This window comes from Harpia harpyja, chromosome 7 (genome assembly GCF_026419915.1).
Source record: "Harpia harpyja isolate bHarHar1 chromosome 7, bHarHar1 primary haplotype, whole genome shotgun sequence".
NCBI lineage: Eukaryota > Metazoa > Chordata > Aves > Accipitriformes > Accipitridae > Harpia > Harpia harpyja.
Genome location: NC_068946.1, coordinates 52,997,833 through 53,012,332, shown reverse-complemented (window position 1 = coordinate 53,012,332; position 14,500 = coordinate 52,997,833). Strand labels below are relative to the sequence as shown.

Sequence of the window (14,500 nt, the reverse complement as noted above, 5' to 3'; positions counted from 1 at the left end):
AGCTTTCTAAACCAAGGCTCTTAAAGCATGTTATTAAGTATTTTCCTTATCAATTTGAGCAGCAGTGTGGTGCTTTAAAAGGACCAGGTATGGGGGTCCCTACTAGTACTGGGCAGATGGACCAGTACTACTCGGTTTTATGCTGCCTCATTTACTTAGTGTTTTGCAATCCTTAATGTGCACAGCTGGCAGCTGAATGCAGGTTTGATACTAACAGTTTAGACATCTTTAGATGTAGCAGATGGAAAATTTTACACAAATAAAGTAGGAGAAAGTGTGCAATTAGGTTTTTATCTGCAGTTACATGATGCATCCTGTGCTTTCGTTCAGAACATCACCTTGGTGGGTGGTCATCATCTTTCCTTGCACCAAAGCTGTACCTTCTTGACACCACACTTGATGCTGGATGCCTGCCCAAACACCAAACTTCTGTTATTGTTGAGTGTGAAGGAAATAAGAAATGCAACAATCAGCAAAAGACAAAGGCAGACCAGCAGTGTGATTCCAGCAGCCCAGTACATTATGGTTACATTCCATGCGAGTTAAGTCACTATGGTAAAAGCCTTGGCAGGATTTTTTTTCAATAGTTTATTCATGATGTTCATTATTATGAGCTGTAAAGACTATGAGAATTTCATTTTTTAAATGTCTTATGGAATGTATCACTTTCTTAGATCTTGTAGACATGCTGTGGAAACCATAACAGAATGGAAAACATAACATATAAAATATGAGTTACTTACAATAACTAATTTTAATCCCATCTGCTAAGTATGACAACATTAGCATTTCCACTTAATTAAAAACACCCTTAAAGCAGCAATGTTTTAATCACTCCATTTTATTTACTCTCCTCCGGTGTCACTTATAATTGTAACTTTTTATTTTTTAATAATGAGGGATTTTTTTTTCTCTGTGCATCACACAAAAAAGTGCTGTCGATAATTAGCAGTCTTCTGTTATTACTAGACTCAGGTGTCACAACTGTGTCTCATCCTCATTACAGTAAAAAATTTCACCTATCAGATTCATTATTGCTAGATAATGCGACTGAGAGCCTTAGCAGGCCCTCCAGAAAAGTAATTCAGCCAAGCAAAATTATCAGCTAATTATATTTAGAATCAAAAGCCCAACAACTATTTGCAGATAAATTGTATGAATTGAAGTGAATAGATCTGAATATTAAGATTCATAGATTTAGCAGATGATTTGTTAATTGGAATAAAAAGGCCATTTACCAGCCATTTTAACAATAGATCAATCGGAACTCTATTTATTATTTAACTAGTAGTGCTTAAGGATTGAAATGAAGAATAATTGTGTTATTGTTATGATATGATACTTTTCTGGAAAAGGACAGAAATGCGTGGAAATCGCAAAGCTTCCCTGTCCGTCTGCGGACGAAAGCCTGCCTCTGCGTGTGCTCTGCCCTGTTCGGTTTGATCTATAGGTCTTGGCATCTGAAAGGTGTACGGTTTATAGCGAGACTTAACTGCCCTGTGGGAAGGACCTGTCAGAAAACGCACGGAAACTTTGGTGCGGTGAGGTAAAAACCGAGTATGCAAATAAGATCGTTTGCAAATGAAAAAATTCCAGATTTTAACTTTTATCCAGCAAACTACAGAGGCATTAAATTCTGATTTTACTAATTCATGATCCTGATAGAGGTTTTTCATAAGGGGAAATTGCATACTCAAATGATGACTCAGATTGCATCTTGGCCTGCAGTTTTGTTTTAGGGAGCTGTTCTTTTTTTTTTTTTTTTTCCATGCAGACGATATGATTAAAAAGCAAATATTTTAACATAACTTAGTGATCTGAGCTATTACTGAAATGTCCACAGTTTCACTCTTTTTTTTTTTTCTTCTAGATTAAAGAAAACTTTAAAAATCTATTTGCTTTGACATATGACACAATATTTAAGAACTGAAATCATCAATTAAATCACACATCAGAAACATTTCCCTTTGGTAAAAAATATAGTGCTAGACGATGTACACTTTGAAATTGTTGTTAATGTTTAAAATGCAATCTGAAGTGCATATGTTATTTAAAAAAAACCATAAATTACAAATTTTAAAAGTTTATGAAAAAAACTAGCAATCATTGCTTAGCAAAACCATTTGCAGAGAAATGTGTATCTTTGGGTTTTGTGGATATGCATAGTTTTCTAGCATGAAAGCTGAATATGTTATTCTTTATTTTATTTTTTTCCTGGTTAAAACTGAGTAGATCTAAAGGAAAGAGAGTTCCTTCTGGGTGCCTGTAATAAAGTACCAAACCCGATATGCACATGAAAGTAGCGAAAGCCTTTTGGATCGTCAGTGAAAATAGAAAAGGTGAACGTTGACGAGATTTCAGATATTTTTTTTCTGGGGACTGAGGGAAACCGAAGTTAAAAATAAAGTCCTCGTATGGTCAACATGTTGGAGGAAATTCAAAGACTCTCATAAAATAAACATATTTTAAGAAGTGTTTTGAATTTCACTGTGTAATTTCTGGCCAACAGAAATTACAGTTGTATCTTTGGAGGGACATTATGTCAGATCAATGGTCATTATGCAAAAAAAATAAACTGAAAACTTGATGCCTTAACCCGTTCAGCTATTAAAATGCAAGCACGAAGAGGATACCTTTTCCTTTAGATGCGCTACGAGAAAACTTTGCGCCACTGCGTTGCAATTATAAAATGTTTGGGTTTGACGTTACCGGAGATATGTGAATTCTTCCTTGAAAAAACACAAGTACAAAGCACCGCACGCTTTGGCAAAGGAATCTCATCGGTAGTTATTAAAAAATACAACAGTTTATGTCCCGAAAAATAAAGGAAATTATCTGAAGCATGTGGATAAGCTAAAATCTCCCAGCCTGAAGCATGCTGCGAGTTGTTCCCAGGCTATATTTAACTGTAACCTTTGGGGTCTGAAAGTCTAAGGAGAATATCTGTTCTGCCAGGTAACGGTGATCGTGTGCATCTGTGTATACGTACACACGTATCCAAACGTGCGCACGTATGCCCTTGTTTCGCTGCAGCATTATTAAGAAAAGCCGTCCATACTTCACCATGTTGTTACATGTGTCTGTCTGCTGATTATAAAATGTGTTAAACAGTATTTAAAAAACAAAAAAATGCAGAGCTGCGCTTTGATTTATTCAGCGAACAAAACATATGCTCGCTGTTCTGTTCTATGTAATTCATATGATCAATAAAATTTTCTTTAAAAAGAGCAACTTTGGCATTTAGAAGGATTATGCTGCTGAAGGAAAAAAAGGTTTCACTCTTGCTGTACATAGTCAACCTCAATGCTCTTGCGCCAAAATAAGTTTTTGGCTCACTAACGTCTATTTTTGTGTATTTATTATTTCTAATCTTCAGGGTCGAAGCTGTACATTGCGGCTGTTATCCGCTGTGTCCCAAAGCCTTGGTGTACCCAGAGATATTTCCAGGTAGCTGCTTCGTTGCATATATTCTTGTTGCTGAAACGTAATAACGCGATTCGTGCTAAAATACTAAGTTTGAGAATAAACTTGAGCAAAAGCAATTGTTTATTTGGCAAGCCAACATGTTAGTGTTAAGGAAAATTTTATGTGTTTTAATACATTAGACGAAGTTTATATTTGCCATCTGTTCTTTTAAGATAACACAAAAGCAAGTTTTGAAATAGCATTCTTCATTGTTAGCATACACAACCCGTAATGATAGATTTTTGTTAAAAGGTCAGTGATGCTGCAATGGTTTGCAGATTTTTTTTGATACACAGAAAAAAAAACCCGAGGCCTGAAAATCACACCAAATTATTTAAACAATTTAATAGTTAATAGTATGCAACTGCGGTACAGGATACAGACTAATGTAGTACCAGTTCTTTGAAAAATCTCATCACTAAATGTATCACATATGCATTGTGTTACATTAGAATAATGTATTTTAATCACCCAAAGGAGATGTCTAAACAGCACAACTACACAGTCTTATTTAGCATTAAACATCCTTGTGAGCTGAGGTAACCTTATAAAATCATGCTTAAATAATGTAAAACACGAGGCGGCACAGAGCAATATGCATTTTTAATTAGTAAAGTGACTAATATCGAGTGTGTGCTTTGAGGTTTTTGTTTCATTAAAAATGTATCTGTTTTTCCTGCAGCTGAATATCTGTATTCTACACCTGAACAGCTTTTTAAAAGGCTTCAGAATTTCTGCAAGAGACCAGATATTGTAAGGAAACATCTCTATAAGGTAGTTGTTCAGAATAGTTTTACATGATATAATGCCATATTGAAGTACAAAGGAAAAAAAAAAAACCTTAAAAAAACAACATTTAATTAACATACTAATGTTTAAAGGAAACATGCTAGGGAGGGATATTAGTCGTTACACTAACAAGGATTAATTAAACTAGATGCCAGTTGTATTAACCTAGGTCTTATGAAATACGTGCACTTAATGCATGCTGCATGCTTTTTTTTAATTTATTGTTTTCTAAAATGACTGTCCTTTACATTTGGACCCAAGAGGCTTATAAAAATGAACCTGGATTAATGCAACTCATTAGTTTAAAAGGAAAATAAAAGAAAGATCCCACAATTATCCTAATGAGGATAAGCCTACCTTCCTATCCTAATTTAATCTTCGGTCCGCAAAAAATGCAGGTGACTGGTATCAGGTAAGATTTCTCTGCCTTTCGGAATTACTTGAATTATTTTCGTAATTATGATTATTTTAACTCTTTGCTTTTTAAGGTATGTTGATTGTAAAAAAAGTTTATCGGAAGCATAATTTACTGGTATTTCTCGTGTCCTGTTCTTTGCAGTTATTTATGTAGAGAAAGTACAGTTTCAGTGGCAGACCTTCCATTCAAGTTTTGAGCGAGTCTTCAATGCTAGACCGACTTTCACATTTTTAAGAGCTGTATTTCTACTGCTAGGAGTCACACTTTTTTTTTTTTAATTACGCGATTGTAGATGAAGCACTAAATTTTACATTATTCCAGTGAAGAGCTATTATTACACGACGCCGCTCTTAGAAAAATAACTGCTGTTTTCTGCATGCTGACGTGTAAACTTACAGCGTTTTATGACTTTTACAGTCCTGGCTATGCCGTGGGCAGGTTGGATACACATTACCCCTGCACGACAAAGGTGTTTCAGGTTGTAAAAAACCCTGAATTCAGCTGAAAGTCCTTAAAAGCTCGGGAGCGCGTGGAAATACTCCTCGTGTTACCCGTGCGATACGAACGCGGTCCTTTTAGCGTTCCCTGGCTGTCGCCGTCCAGGCGCTCTGTTAATGAGCAAGTCGAGTAATCTCCTCCTTAATTTGGAGGCTCATGCTGCCGGCAGACCTAACCTCATCTCTCCACCTTCCTCCCTCTGGGGACCAGAAAGCGTCGGGTCTCGCCGTGTGTCGTCTGCCTCTCTACCCCTTCCCGCACACATGTAGCAGGAGGAGCGAGGGTTTCGCCCACGCCTGACTTTTTTTTGTGACCTAAAAATAGACGTTTACATAATGATACATCAAAGACGATGTTGTTTCTGGAGGAAACAGTTAAACTTCAAGAAAAAAAAAAAAAGGAGAGAACCAAAAATGCAATTTAACACCCAATTTCAAGCTCATTATCTTTCATTGTCTATTAACTTGGCAATGGTTCAGAAGGTAGCTCATAATAGTTTAAAATGCTGACTGAACACTTCCAGTGTTCAGCATTACTTCTTGAGTCAATAGTATCGTATAGTTATACATGGTGCCTTCAAAGGGAAACCGGTCCTTAAACGTTTACCTTGACATTTCCCAAGGCTTCAAGCTCAGCTAACAGTTGGGTTCACGTGGATCTTCTCTCTACGTGTGGATCCCCAGCTCCTAGACAGAGCCAAGGTACACTACAAATGGAAGTAGCGGTAGAGCAAGTACCGCTATAAAATAGTACGGGTTTAAACCATGTGCACGAGCCCCATAAGCGAAATGCTAATTTGCTTGAAGGATTTTTTTTAAAAAAAAGGATTTAAAAAAAAAAAAAAATCCCTCGGGATGATTTGCAGGTAGAAGCTGAAGGTGTTTATCCTACCCCCTCGTAGACGTGCACCGTTAACGGTGCAGCCCCGTTCAGATCTTCCGAGCGTTCGGACTCAATGTCTGCAACAGGTAGCGATTGAGCTGAACGGGGGATCGTTTTAAAATGAGTAAAGCAGAGCCTAATCCAGAACCTGTGAGCACCAGAGAAAAAGATCCCTGTTGCCTTTAATAGGCTTTGGATCAGCTCGGAGAATACTGTTAGAGGTGTCTTTTTGTACCTACACCCACGTATGCCAAGTCTTCCTTCCGCGATGAAACTATCCGCAAAACCTCCTAGAAAACCGCTGACTTAGGTAGGTGCTGTTAATGTCATTATAGTTGGAACGATGCTGCTTTTTAGGAAGATGAAAAGAGTGAAATCGTGAAGGGTACGCAGCACTTCCACCGTATTTTCACTTTTTTCAGATCAGTGTAATGTTATGTATACGATAGTGGAATAGAAAAGGGACTCCAGCACAGTAGTGCATACTGACTAGCTACTTTTCTTTCAGAAACCTTCCTGACATGCTCCCTGCCCGAAGTTCGTAAAGTGTCTGTGAAATTTTGAAAGTAAATATGCTTTAAAAGCAAACAGTGCTTTTCTCTACTGGTTGGGGATTCTGCTTCATAGATCGGGAAGTAATCACCAACAGAAGTACCTCGGGTTATCCTTTTACATATCGTTGGGGTTTTATTACCAAGGATATCCATAATAATTAGACAGCGGTCTAATTAAACAGGCAGTTTATTCCTTCAGTTGGCCTCAGTGCTTGTGCTGACAAAGTTGGGGCAAAAGGGAGATAAAGGGCAGCGGGGCAGTCCGGTTAGGGAGCCGGACGGAATGAATATCCCTCTGAAAATGCACAGACAGGACGTTAAACTGCCATAGCTTAACTCGACAGAGCAGATTCGTGCTGGCAGGCTTTTTAAAGTGTTCATAATGTAAGCACCTATGAAAACCTTTCCAAATGATGTTTTACTTACCCTGTGTATTCCCACAGCACCCAAGGCTGGCTCATTTGCATTTCGACATTGCCTTCAACCAGTTATTAGCAGAAGATTGAGATGAGTGGAAAGCAAGCCTCATTTGTTATCAATTATTTGTTCTGTTCTAGTTTTACGGGATCAAACGTTGCTCTCTGGTTCTGGGTATTTGTGGTTGCCAAAGTAAGCGCCAGAATGAAGCAAGTAGCAACAAGGGGGCATCCGTTTCCGTCAGAGTACACCATAAGACCTGTCAGTGTTTGCAAGCTCCCTATCTAGTAGCTTTAAAATTTAAAAAAAAAAAAAAAAAAAAATAGGGCAAAGCATTTGTTCCTGCATTATTTTCTTTAAGTTTACCTTTCAGTTCCCTCACTTCAGTTTCTTAATTTAAAACAGCATGTATAAAGAGTATACAGTGGAAAGGGACAAGAAGAATTGCCAAAAGCCAGGCATGGAAGGAGCTGACAACTTTAAATAATCTCTCCCAGCCCTCCCAGCTGAATGAGTGCTGGTTGACATGCTGTCAGCTTCAGTTCCTACAGTAAAATCCTACTCTCACTCATGCTTGTTTAACGGAGAAAAGAATTTGGCCCACTTTCTGACATTCATCTTCTCATTTCCATCACACTACAGAAGCTCACCTGCCTATGAAAAGACACATGGCGTGATTTTTTGTCTTTCTTACACCACTGTAGAAGGAAGTCTGCTGAATTCAAAGGGATTAAACTACTGTAAAATCAAATTAAGATCCCAGTTAGACCGTAGACATCTGAATTGTTTCCAGTCTCAGGGTTTGGCTGTATAGGGCAGTTCTAACAAAACTTTCTTTTTTTCCTTCTCTTTTTGCTCTGATTTGAGATAAAGCAGTATCTTTGGTGTTTCAGGAAAACACGTCGAAGGGAAAACTGCTCCTGATCCAGCTTTAATATTTAGACATAGCTAGGAAATCAGCAGGAGGCATTCTCAGCCTAAGGATACGGGGCGCTGGACGCATGAGGATGCAGGAGAGCCTCATGCTGCGTGTCCCATTAGCCACGCTGTTGCAAGGAGCAGTAGTTGCTCGTAGTTCTTGTACAGGCCATGTAAGAGCCAGGGACGATGCCTCTGCCCCTATCCTCACCCACTCCCCAACAAAACTCCACGAGAAATTCGTTGTTCCGTAAGGATGCTAACTGCCGCTCTGGACCAGCACGCCACGTGTTTAATACCGTGGTTTTGATAGTGGTGAGCATCAGATATTCAGGAGAAGGCTGACAAAGGTAGAAATGGGGTAGTAAAGGTCTTCCCTTGGTCTTCCAGAGTTAGAGTTTGGTCCTAACCCTGGACTTGGACATTTTATCATCTTTCATTACCTTTTGGTATTAAGTATGGCCAGGCTGTACATAATAGTTCTCCATTTGATGGTCAGGCGCTTGGAAACCCCTGTTCTTGTCTTTCACGTCTTCCTATAGCAAAGCGGTTCATCTTACGTTTACAGATGGTGTTAAAAGCATTTCCTTCAGTGGGCTCAGGATTTCCCCACCTTCGGTTGCGTGGAGTGTCTTCTCGTTCTGGAGTTGTTCGCCTGGAAGCAGGAGCTCCCCGTCCATCTTTTCTATACCATTCAGTATTTTATAAGCATCTGTCAAACAGTATCCCAGTCTTTTCAGTCTCTCCTCGTGAATGTTATTCCATGTTTATATTCTAATCTCTCATCATTCAAGCCATTTTGATGCTTGAGAGCTGTTTTTGTGCTGGCGTGATCATTGCTTTGCAGAGTATTCCAGGCCATGCCATCGGTTTATGTGATGTGTTGTACTCTGATAATTTTCAACCTGTTCCTTATGGAGCCAAACCTACTGTTTACTTTTTAATGGTGAATGTATATTGAGCAGATGTTTGCTTACAGTGTTCTCCAGATCTTTTGTCCTGAGCTGATAAAGTTAATTTAGAGCTTTATAGGGTATGCAAATAGTACAAGTATTGCCATCCATCCTGCTGGCTTTCTGTTCATCAGCAGAGCACGTTTGCAGGGAAAAAAGAAGACATTGTACTGAATTTGTGCTTTTGCCTGGTTAGCAGTAGGTGCAGGTCAGAAGGAGGTTGGAAGCACAAGTGGGAAACTTGCGTTTGCCTCTTGAGATGCTCAGTTTCCAGTGAGCATAATTTAAAATGGTTTCAGAGGTGCTCTAGAGCTGCTTCTCAGAGCCTGTACGGGAAGGTGATAGCAGCCTGGGAACTCTGGAGCGCAGCGTGCTGTGTCCATGCTCTCCCATCTCTGTTTCAGTGCTTAGGCATGGGATCCTATGTAAAATGTATATAACAAGGATTTCTTATGTGAAAGGAAACTTCGGTTACTTATTTAGAACATAGAATCATAGGGTAATTAAGGAAGGTACCTCTGGAGGTGACCTGGTCAGCCTCTGCTCAAAGCAGGGCCAGCTGCAAACTAGGATCTCACTTCCAAGTCGGATTTCGTTGCTCAGGGTCGCATCCAGGTTAGACTCAAGTCTTGACATTTTTCATTCCCATATGCGTGGCTGATACTGGTGAAATCCAGCTAGCTTAGGAGGTTTGCACAGGTGGGAAGATCTGCTGGACTGGGGGACACAATTTAAGCATTTTGGGTCAGCCTTAGGTCTTCAAGCAGCACGTGGGTCTGGAAGCAGCTGTGGCAGAGTGAGCTCTGCTAGCTAACGTGGATCCTCACCGTGGAAGAAACGAGCTAGCAGGTAGGCTGCTGAAGTTGCCTGCTAGGTCATTCTGGGATCCAGCCCTACATTTATCGCCATAATATACATCTATGTAGACATACACATTAGTATACATATATATACAGATGTATGTGGCCTGCACCTGAACTTCTCCCTTGCTCTTGGCTCTCTGAGGTGTCTGTCTAGGAGATTTCAGCTCTCTGAAAATGTTGGTCTATAGCTCGTAGCAGTTGGCTGCACCTGCAGAACAGGAAGAAAGCGTTCATTAAGAAAGCAGATCTGTGCGCATCTTTCGGCACAAACACCAGGACTTTGAACTTTTTATTATAACGATATTAGATAGCTTCCAATTTAGTTTTCGAAAGTCAATGAAAACTGGCAGAGGAACCACAGCCGCTGCAAAATGGTACATGGAGAAATGGGTCAAAGGAAATAGGACTTTAAAATAAAAGTCACAAAAAAGCATGAAAATTTATTTTTTTCAGTAAAGTTTACTCAAATTACCTTCAGAAAGAAAGCCTGAAACTGTTTTCCTACTGTTGCGGTTGGTCAGTGTGTTCTGGACCATCCTATGCAAGGTACTCACCAGCGTATCTTGCATAGACTCGCATCCAACATTTGCTGGGCTTTGTTTAAAGGTGGAAGGAATGAGATGAGTTTTAAAAGGCCACTATAAGAAACTGCAGAACAGACCAGCTTGTTCAGGGCAATACTGTTACTCTGCTGAGGAATATTATATAGCTCTGATTTGGGCCTCATGGTGCACCCAAGTCATATAAACCAGTGCTGTCTTTTGGTGGTGGTTTCCAAAGGTGCCTGGACTTCGAAAGTTGAGCTCCAAAAACTAGTTACTACAAGCTGCTTTCCACCTTGATTCTTCCCCAATATGCACTTACAGAGGGAAGGAGCTGGGTCACAGAGTGAAGCTGACCCGCTGCAAATGGGCTCTGTAAATCACTCTGCTGTCTTGCCTGCCAAATCTCAGGTTTTGTGCTGAATAATCGCCTCCAATTCTCAATTTTAAGGTAATTTTTTTAAAAGTGCGTAAAACGTGCGCCAAATCAGTACTGTCTGCTTGAACTGCAACTGTCCTGAAACAGCAGGTCTGAATGGATGAACAGTCCTTATTAAATTCTAAAGGTTAACTCTGAAGTGTAACGATGGCAGAGTAGATATTAATTGCTTCAGTTCTGATCTTAGGACACAAGAAACAAATAAGTTGATTACTTCATAAAAGATGCTGTACTGCTACTGACATCTTTTTGTGCTGCCTGTTCTTCATGGACAGATCTTGCTTTATGTGAAACCTTTGCTTCTCTGGCTCTCTGTGTTGACTGAATCGCTATTCTATGAAGAAATGGATGCCCAGACCTTTGCAGAGTTATCACTCCCCCAAAAAAGCGTTGAATTTATTCTCTCCAAGGTTACTCTAAAATAAAGCCCAGAAGCCAGACCGATGATGATCAAGCAGGAGAATTAGGCCCTCGCTCCTGCTGGTTCGTGGTTCTGCCGTGTCTGAGGGTGGGAGAGGCAGGTCGGTCCCCGTGGGTGTTCAGCCCTTGGCCGAGACCGCCAGTAAAGCAGACGGACGTTTGACAGTGCTCATCCAGGAGCAAATAGCGTGGGGCTGCCTGCTTACCTGTCTTTAAAAAAAAAATGCAGAATTCACCCCGTTTCCAACTAAAGCCACGTAAGCGTTCTCTGACCAACCAACTGGCTTCCACCCCTCCTGAAATCCCGGGCGTTGCAGAGCTTCATTTCGGCACAGAGCCGCGCTCCTTCCCGCGAGAGAGGAGAGGGAGAAAGAGAGAGGTCCCTTTTGCGTCCCAGCATCTAACGCGGCTTCGTGCGCTTTTCTCTTCTGCTTCCTCGTAGGGCGAGACGGCTGGGTTTTCTTGGGCAGCGCTCGGCGGTAAATTCAGGTCTCTGCTCGCAGCAGAACCGAGGGAAGATTTGTGACAGATGGGGCTAAGTCACAAACTTGCAGCCTCAGGCAGAATTGTGGAAGTTTCCAGAGTGTGCCCATATTTACCTGATCAGAGAGAAAAGAAAATCTGCAGAGGAAGCCGAGCCTGGCTGCTTGTCATAGCTGACACAGAGCCATCTGCCACAAACCTGTGGCGGCTTCAGATCTCCAATCCCTGCCACCACCCCAGCTCAAATTAAATACAGATTCTTAGAGACGTTATGATGGTTACACATGTCCTCGGCATCACATGCAGGAGACTGTTCAAAAAAAATATGTGGCCTGTTGTGTAACCGCACTCATGTATCCCATATGTGGTGCCACATTGAATTTCCGGTTGAATCTGTTTTTATCCTTTGTACTGGATGACATGGTGCCTGAATTCTTTCTTTTCGCCGACACGATGGCAGCCAAGCTGCAGCTTCAAACGCTCACACTTGGCTGAGTTTCTACCTAGGTTGCCAGGTTATCATTGGAGCCTTATTGTGTCCTCAAAGGGCCACAGGGCCTGAAAGGAGGATCCGAACGCTGCCGGACTAATTGGGCAGCCATCTCCGGGTTGTTTGGAGGCAAAGGGCTGCTTTAGCACTTTTCTTTTTTTTTTTTTTTTTTTTTCCCTGCAAATTAATGACTCTCTGGCACGGGGGTTTTTAAGTGAAGGTATTAATAAGGGGTCTGGCAGGTAATCCCATGATTCGTGGAGTTACATTTGCATTTAATTAATCTTAAAGAAAGCTGAAAGATAAACAGCTGTAATTCAAACTAGCATGGGAAATATGCTACATGGTGCCATCTATCCGATAAAATGAAAGCCGAGACACTTGTTTTATTTCTCTCAAGGATGGAGAACAAACAGATAACAGTCAAAATACTTCCAATAAAAACCAGTAGTTTAAATGTAACGGCAGTTCATCAAGAATCTTTGCATCCAGTTACAAATACAGTCTTTTAAAGATAAATCACTTATGATTCCAGCAGTCAAGCTGCTATATTTGTTGATGTAAAATGTTTTGAAGATGTAGATTGTACAATAAATTTTTAATAAAGTGCCCACTGCAATTTTTAATTAGCATATCTCATTCATGTGTAAGTGTGTACATCTATCTGTATGTTTATCACTATGCATATCCTTGTGTCAGAGTCAATGAATGCAATTGTGTCTTTATCTGATGAAGTAGAATCTGTTTTGCAAGTGATAATAAAACGTTATGACAATTCCAAGATTTTCAACTCTGCTCTGGGAAGAAGCAAGAAGAGGACTCTCGGTAAGGCGTTAACGATGTGAAGGCCGGTAAGACCTCTCTTTGCGGGCAGCTATGGTTTCGCCTTCCCTCGTGGCAGGCACGGTAGCTCCTCTCCCCATCCCGGCAGCATCTTTCCTTTGCCCGAGCTCCGTCCACGGCAGGTGAAAGACGTCGGCAAGTCCTCCTCCACACACGTCATGCCTTCTGACGCCACCAAGATGCCAAACCGTCCTTTCTCAGTGCGAGAGAGAGCGTGCGGTACCTCTCTTTAAAATTGCTCCATTAAGCAATCAATCAAAAAACCCAACGGTAAGTGTTCGGCTGTTTTCCTTGCACTGCAGAGTGGCAATTTTGCGGTAGTCCTCTGTCTTGTATGTTGGTTCCTCCTCATTTCTGCTCAACCGAAGCCCGGCTTGGCTCTAGGCGTTCCATGTGGTTGAGTAGAAGCGGTCTTCTCAAGACAGCGTGTCTAGGTGTGGTAGTCGTACTTGGCAGGGTCAAGTATCAGGACTGCCTCGCACTTAGTACCGGGGTGTTTCATAGGTGTTTACTAATGTTATCACACCTCGCCCTGGCGAGAGCGAATCAGAAATTATTTTTTTGTCTTTACCGATGGGGAAACTGAGGCGTGGTACAATTAAAGCGAATCGGTTCAAGTTTCACAGTGAGTCATTCTCCAAACCAATAAAGAGGAAAGAGGGGATGCTGTTCGTGTTGCGCTAGGGCTTGTGGTGAACAGACTCGATACACCAAAGCTCTGTGGTTTCGAGTTGAAGCTCCTGCTCCCCTCGGCACACACCCTGATCAGGCCTGCGGCCGAAGGAGGTCTCGCCCAGCTCCGCGGCGAGGTAGTACTCTGCCTTGCTTTGCTTAGTGATGCTTTAACCATACCCAGCTCAGTCTGGTAAGCGAGGCTTCGTCTTGATGGAAAATTTTCCCTCCGAGTTACGAGCCCTTGCAAATAACGCTTTCTAATAGAAACTCTATGAGAACTTTAATTGCAGGGTAATAAATAGCAATGCTGCATTATCTTCTGATATTTCTTTGCCTTCTTAGCGAAGATACACAGCTGCTCTAGAGCCGGGATGCCAATGTCCTCACCGCATCTCCTAGGACCTTCAGGTCGGCCTCGTGTCGGGGACCACCCTGTTTCGAGGTCCTCGGTCAGGAGGGTTTGGGTAGGAGTTCCAGGTAGTCGGAGGTGATCTTTCCCCCCGAGGCAGTCTTGCCCCCACCAGCCCGCTGTAGACCGAAACAACCTGAGGAGTCGTGCCTCGCAGTTTCTGAAGATCAAACGAGACAGCCGCTCCGCGCCGCTTCATTGAAAGCCTTCACTTCAAAAGGTCAGAGAGACAAATTGGGATCTCGGTCCCGTTGTTCCTACACACATGAGTAAGCGGTGACTGCCGAGACCTAATCTTATGAGTAAAATGACAGAATTAGACCTTGACTTACTTTCATATTTATTGATGTTTCACCTGCATTGACACAGCAGCTGCGAGCGCTTTGGTACAAGTTTCGGCACAGGGTTAAAGCCGAACGGGTTTTCCCAACTCCTGCCAGAC

General features: G+C 41.5%; 1 protein-coding gene across 9 annotated transcripts in view; it reads left to right on the top strand.

Annotated features, from left to right (window-relative positions):
- GTDC1 (glycosyltransferase like domain containing 1) overlaps window positions 1-12,757 on the top strand; it is a 185,775-nt gene extending 173,018 nt beyond the window's left edge. For 3 of the 9 annotated variants that reach the window (XM_052791184.1, XM_052791185.1, XM_052791186.1), the window contains 4 exons: window positions 3,377-3,447; window positions 4,148-4,239; window positions 5,793-5,871; window positions 11,601-12,757. In XM_052791184.1, coding sequence (XP_052647144.1) covers window positions 3,377-3,447; window positions 4,148-4,239; window positions 5,793-5,871; window positions 11,601-11,641 — 283 coding nt within the window. In that variant the 3' untranslated portion in view covers window positions 11,642-12,757. Of the gene's footprint in view, window positions 1-330; window positions 556-1,355; window positions 2,588-3,376; window positions 3,448-4,147; window positions 4,240-5,792; window positions 5,872-11,600 lie in introns of those variants that run through there. The other 6 variants (XM_052791183.1, XM_052791190.1, XM_052791187.1 and 3 more) reach the window with 4 other exon arrangements.
- Window positions 12,758-14,500: the final 1,743 nt, after the last annotated feature.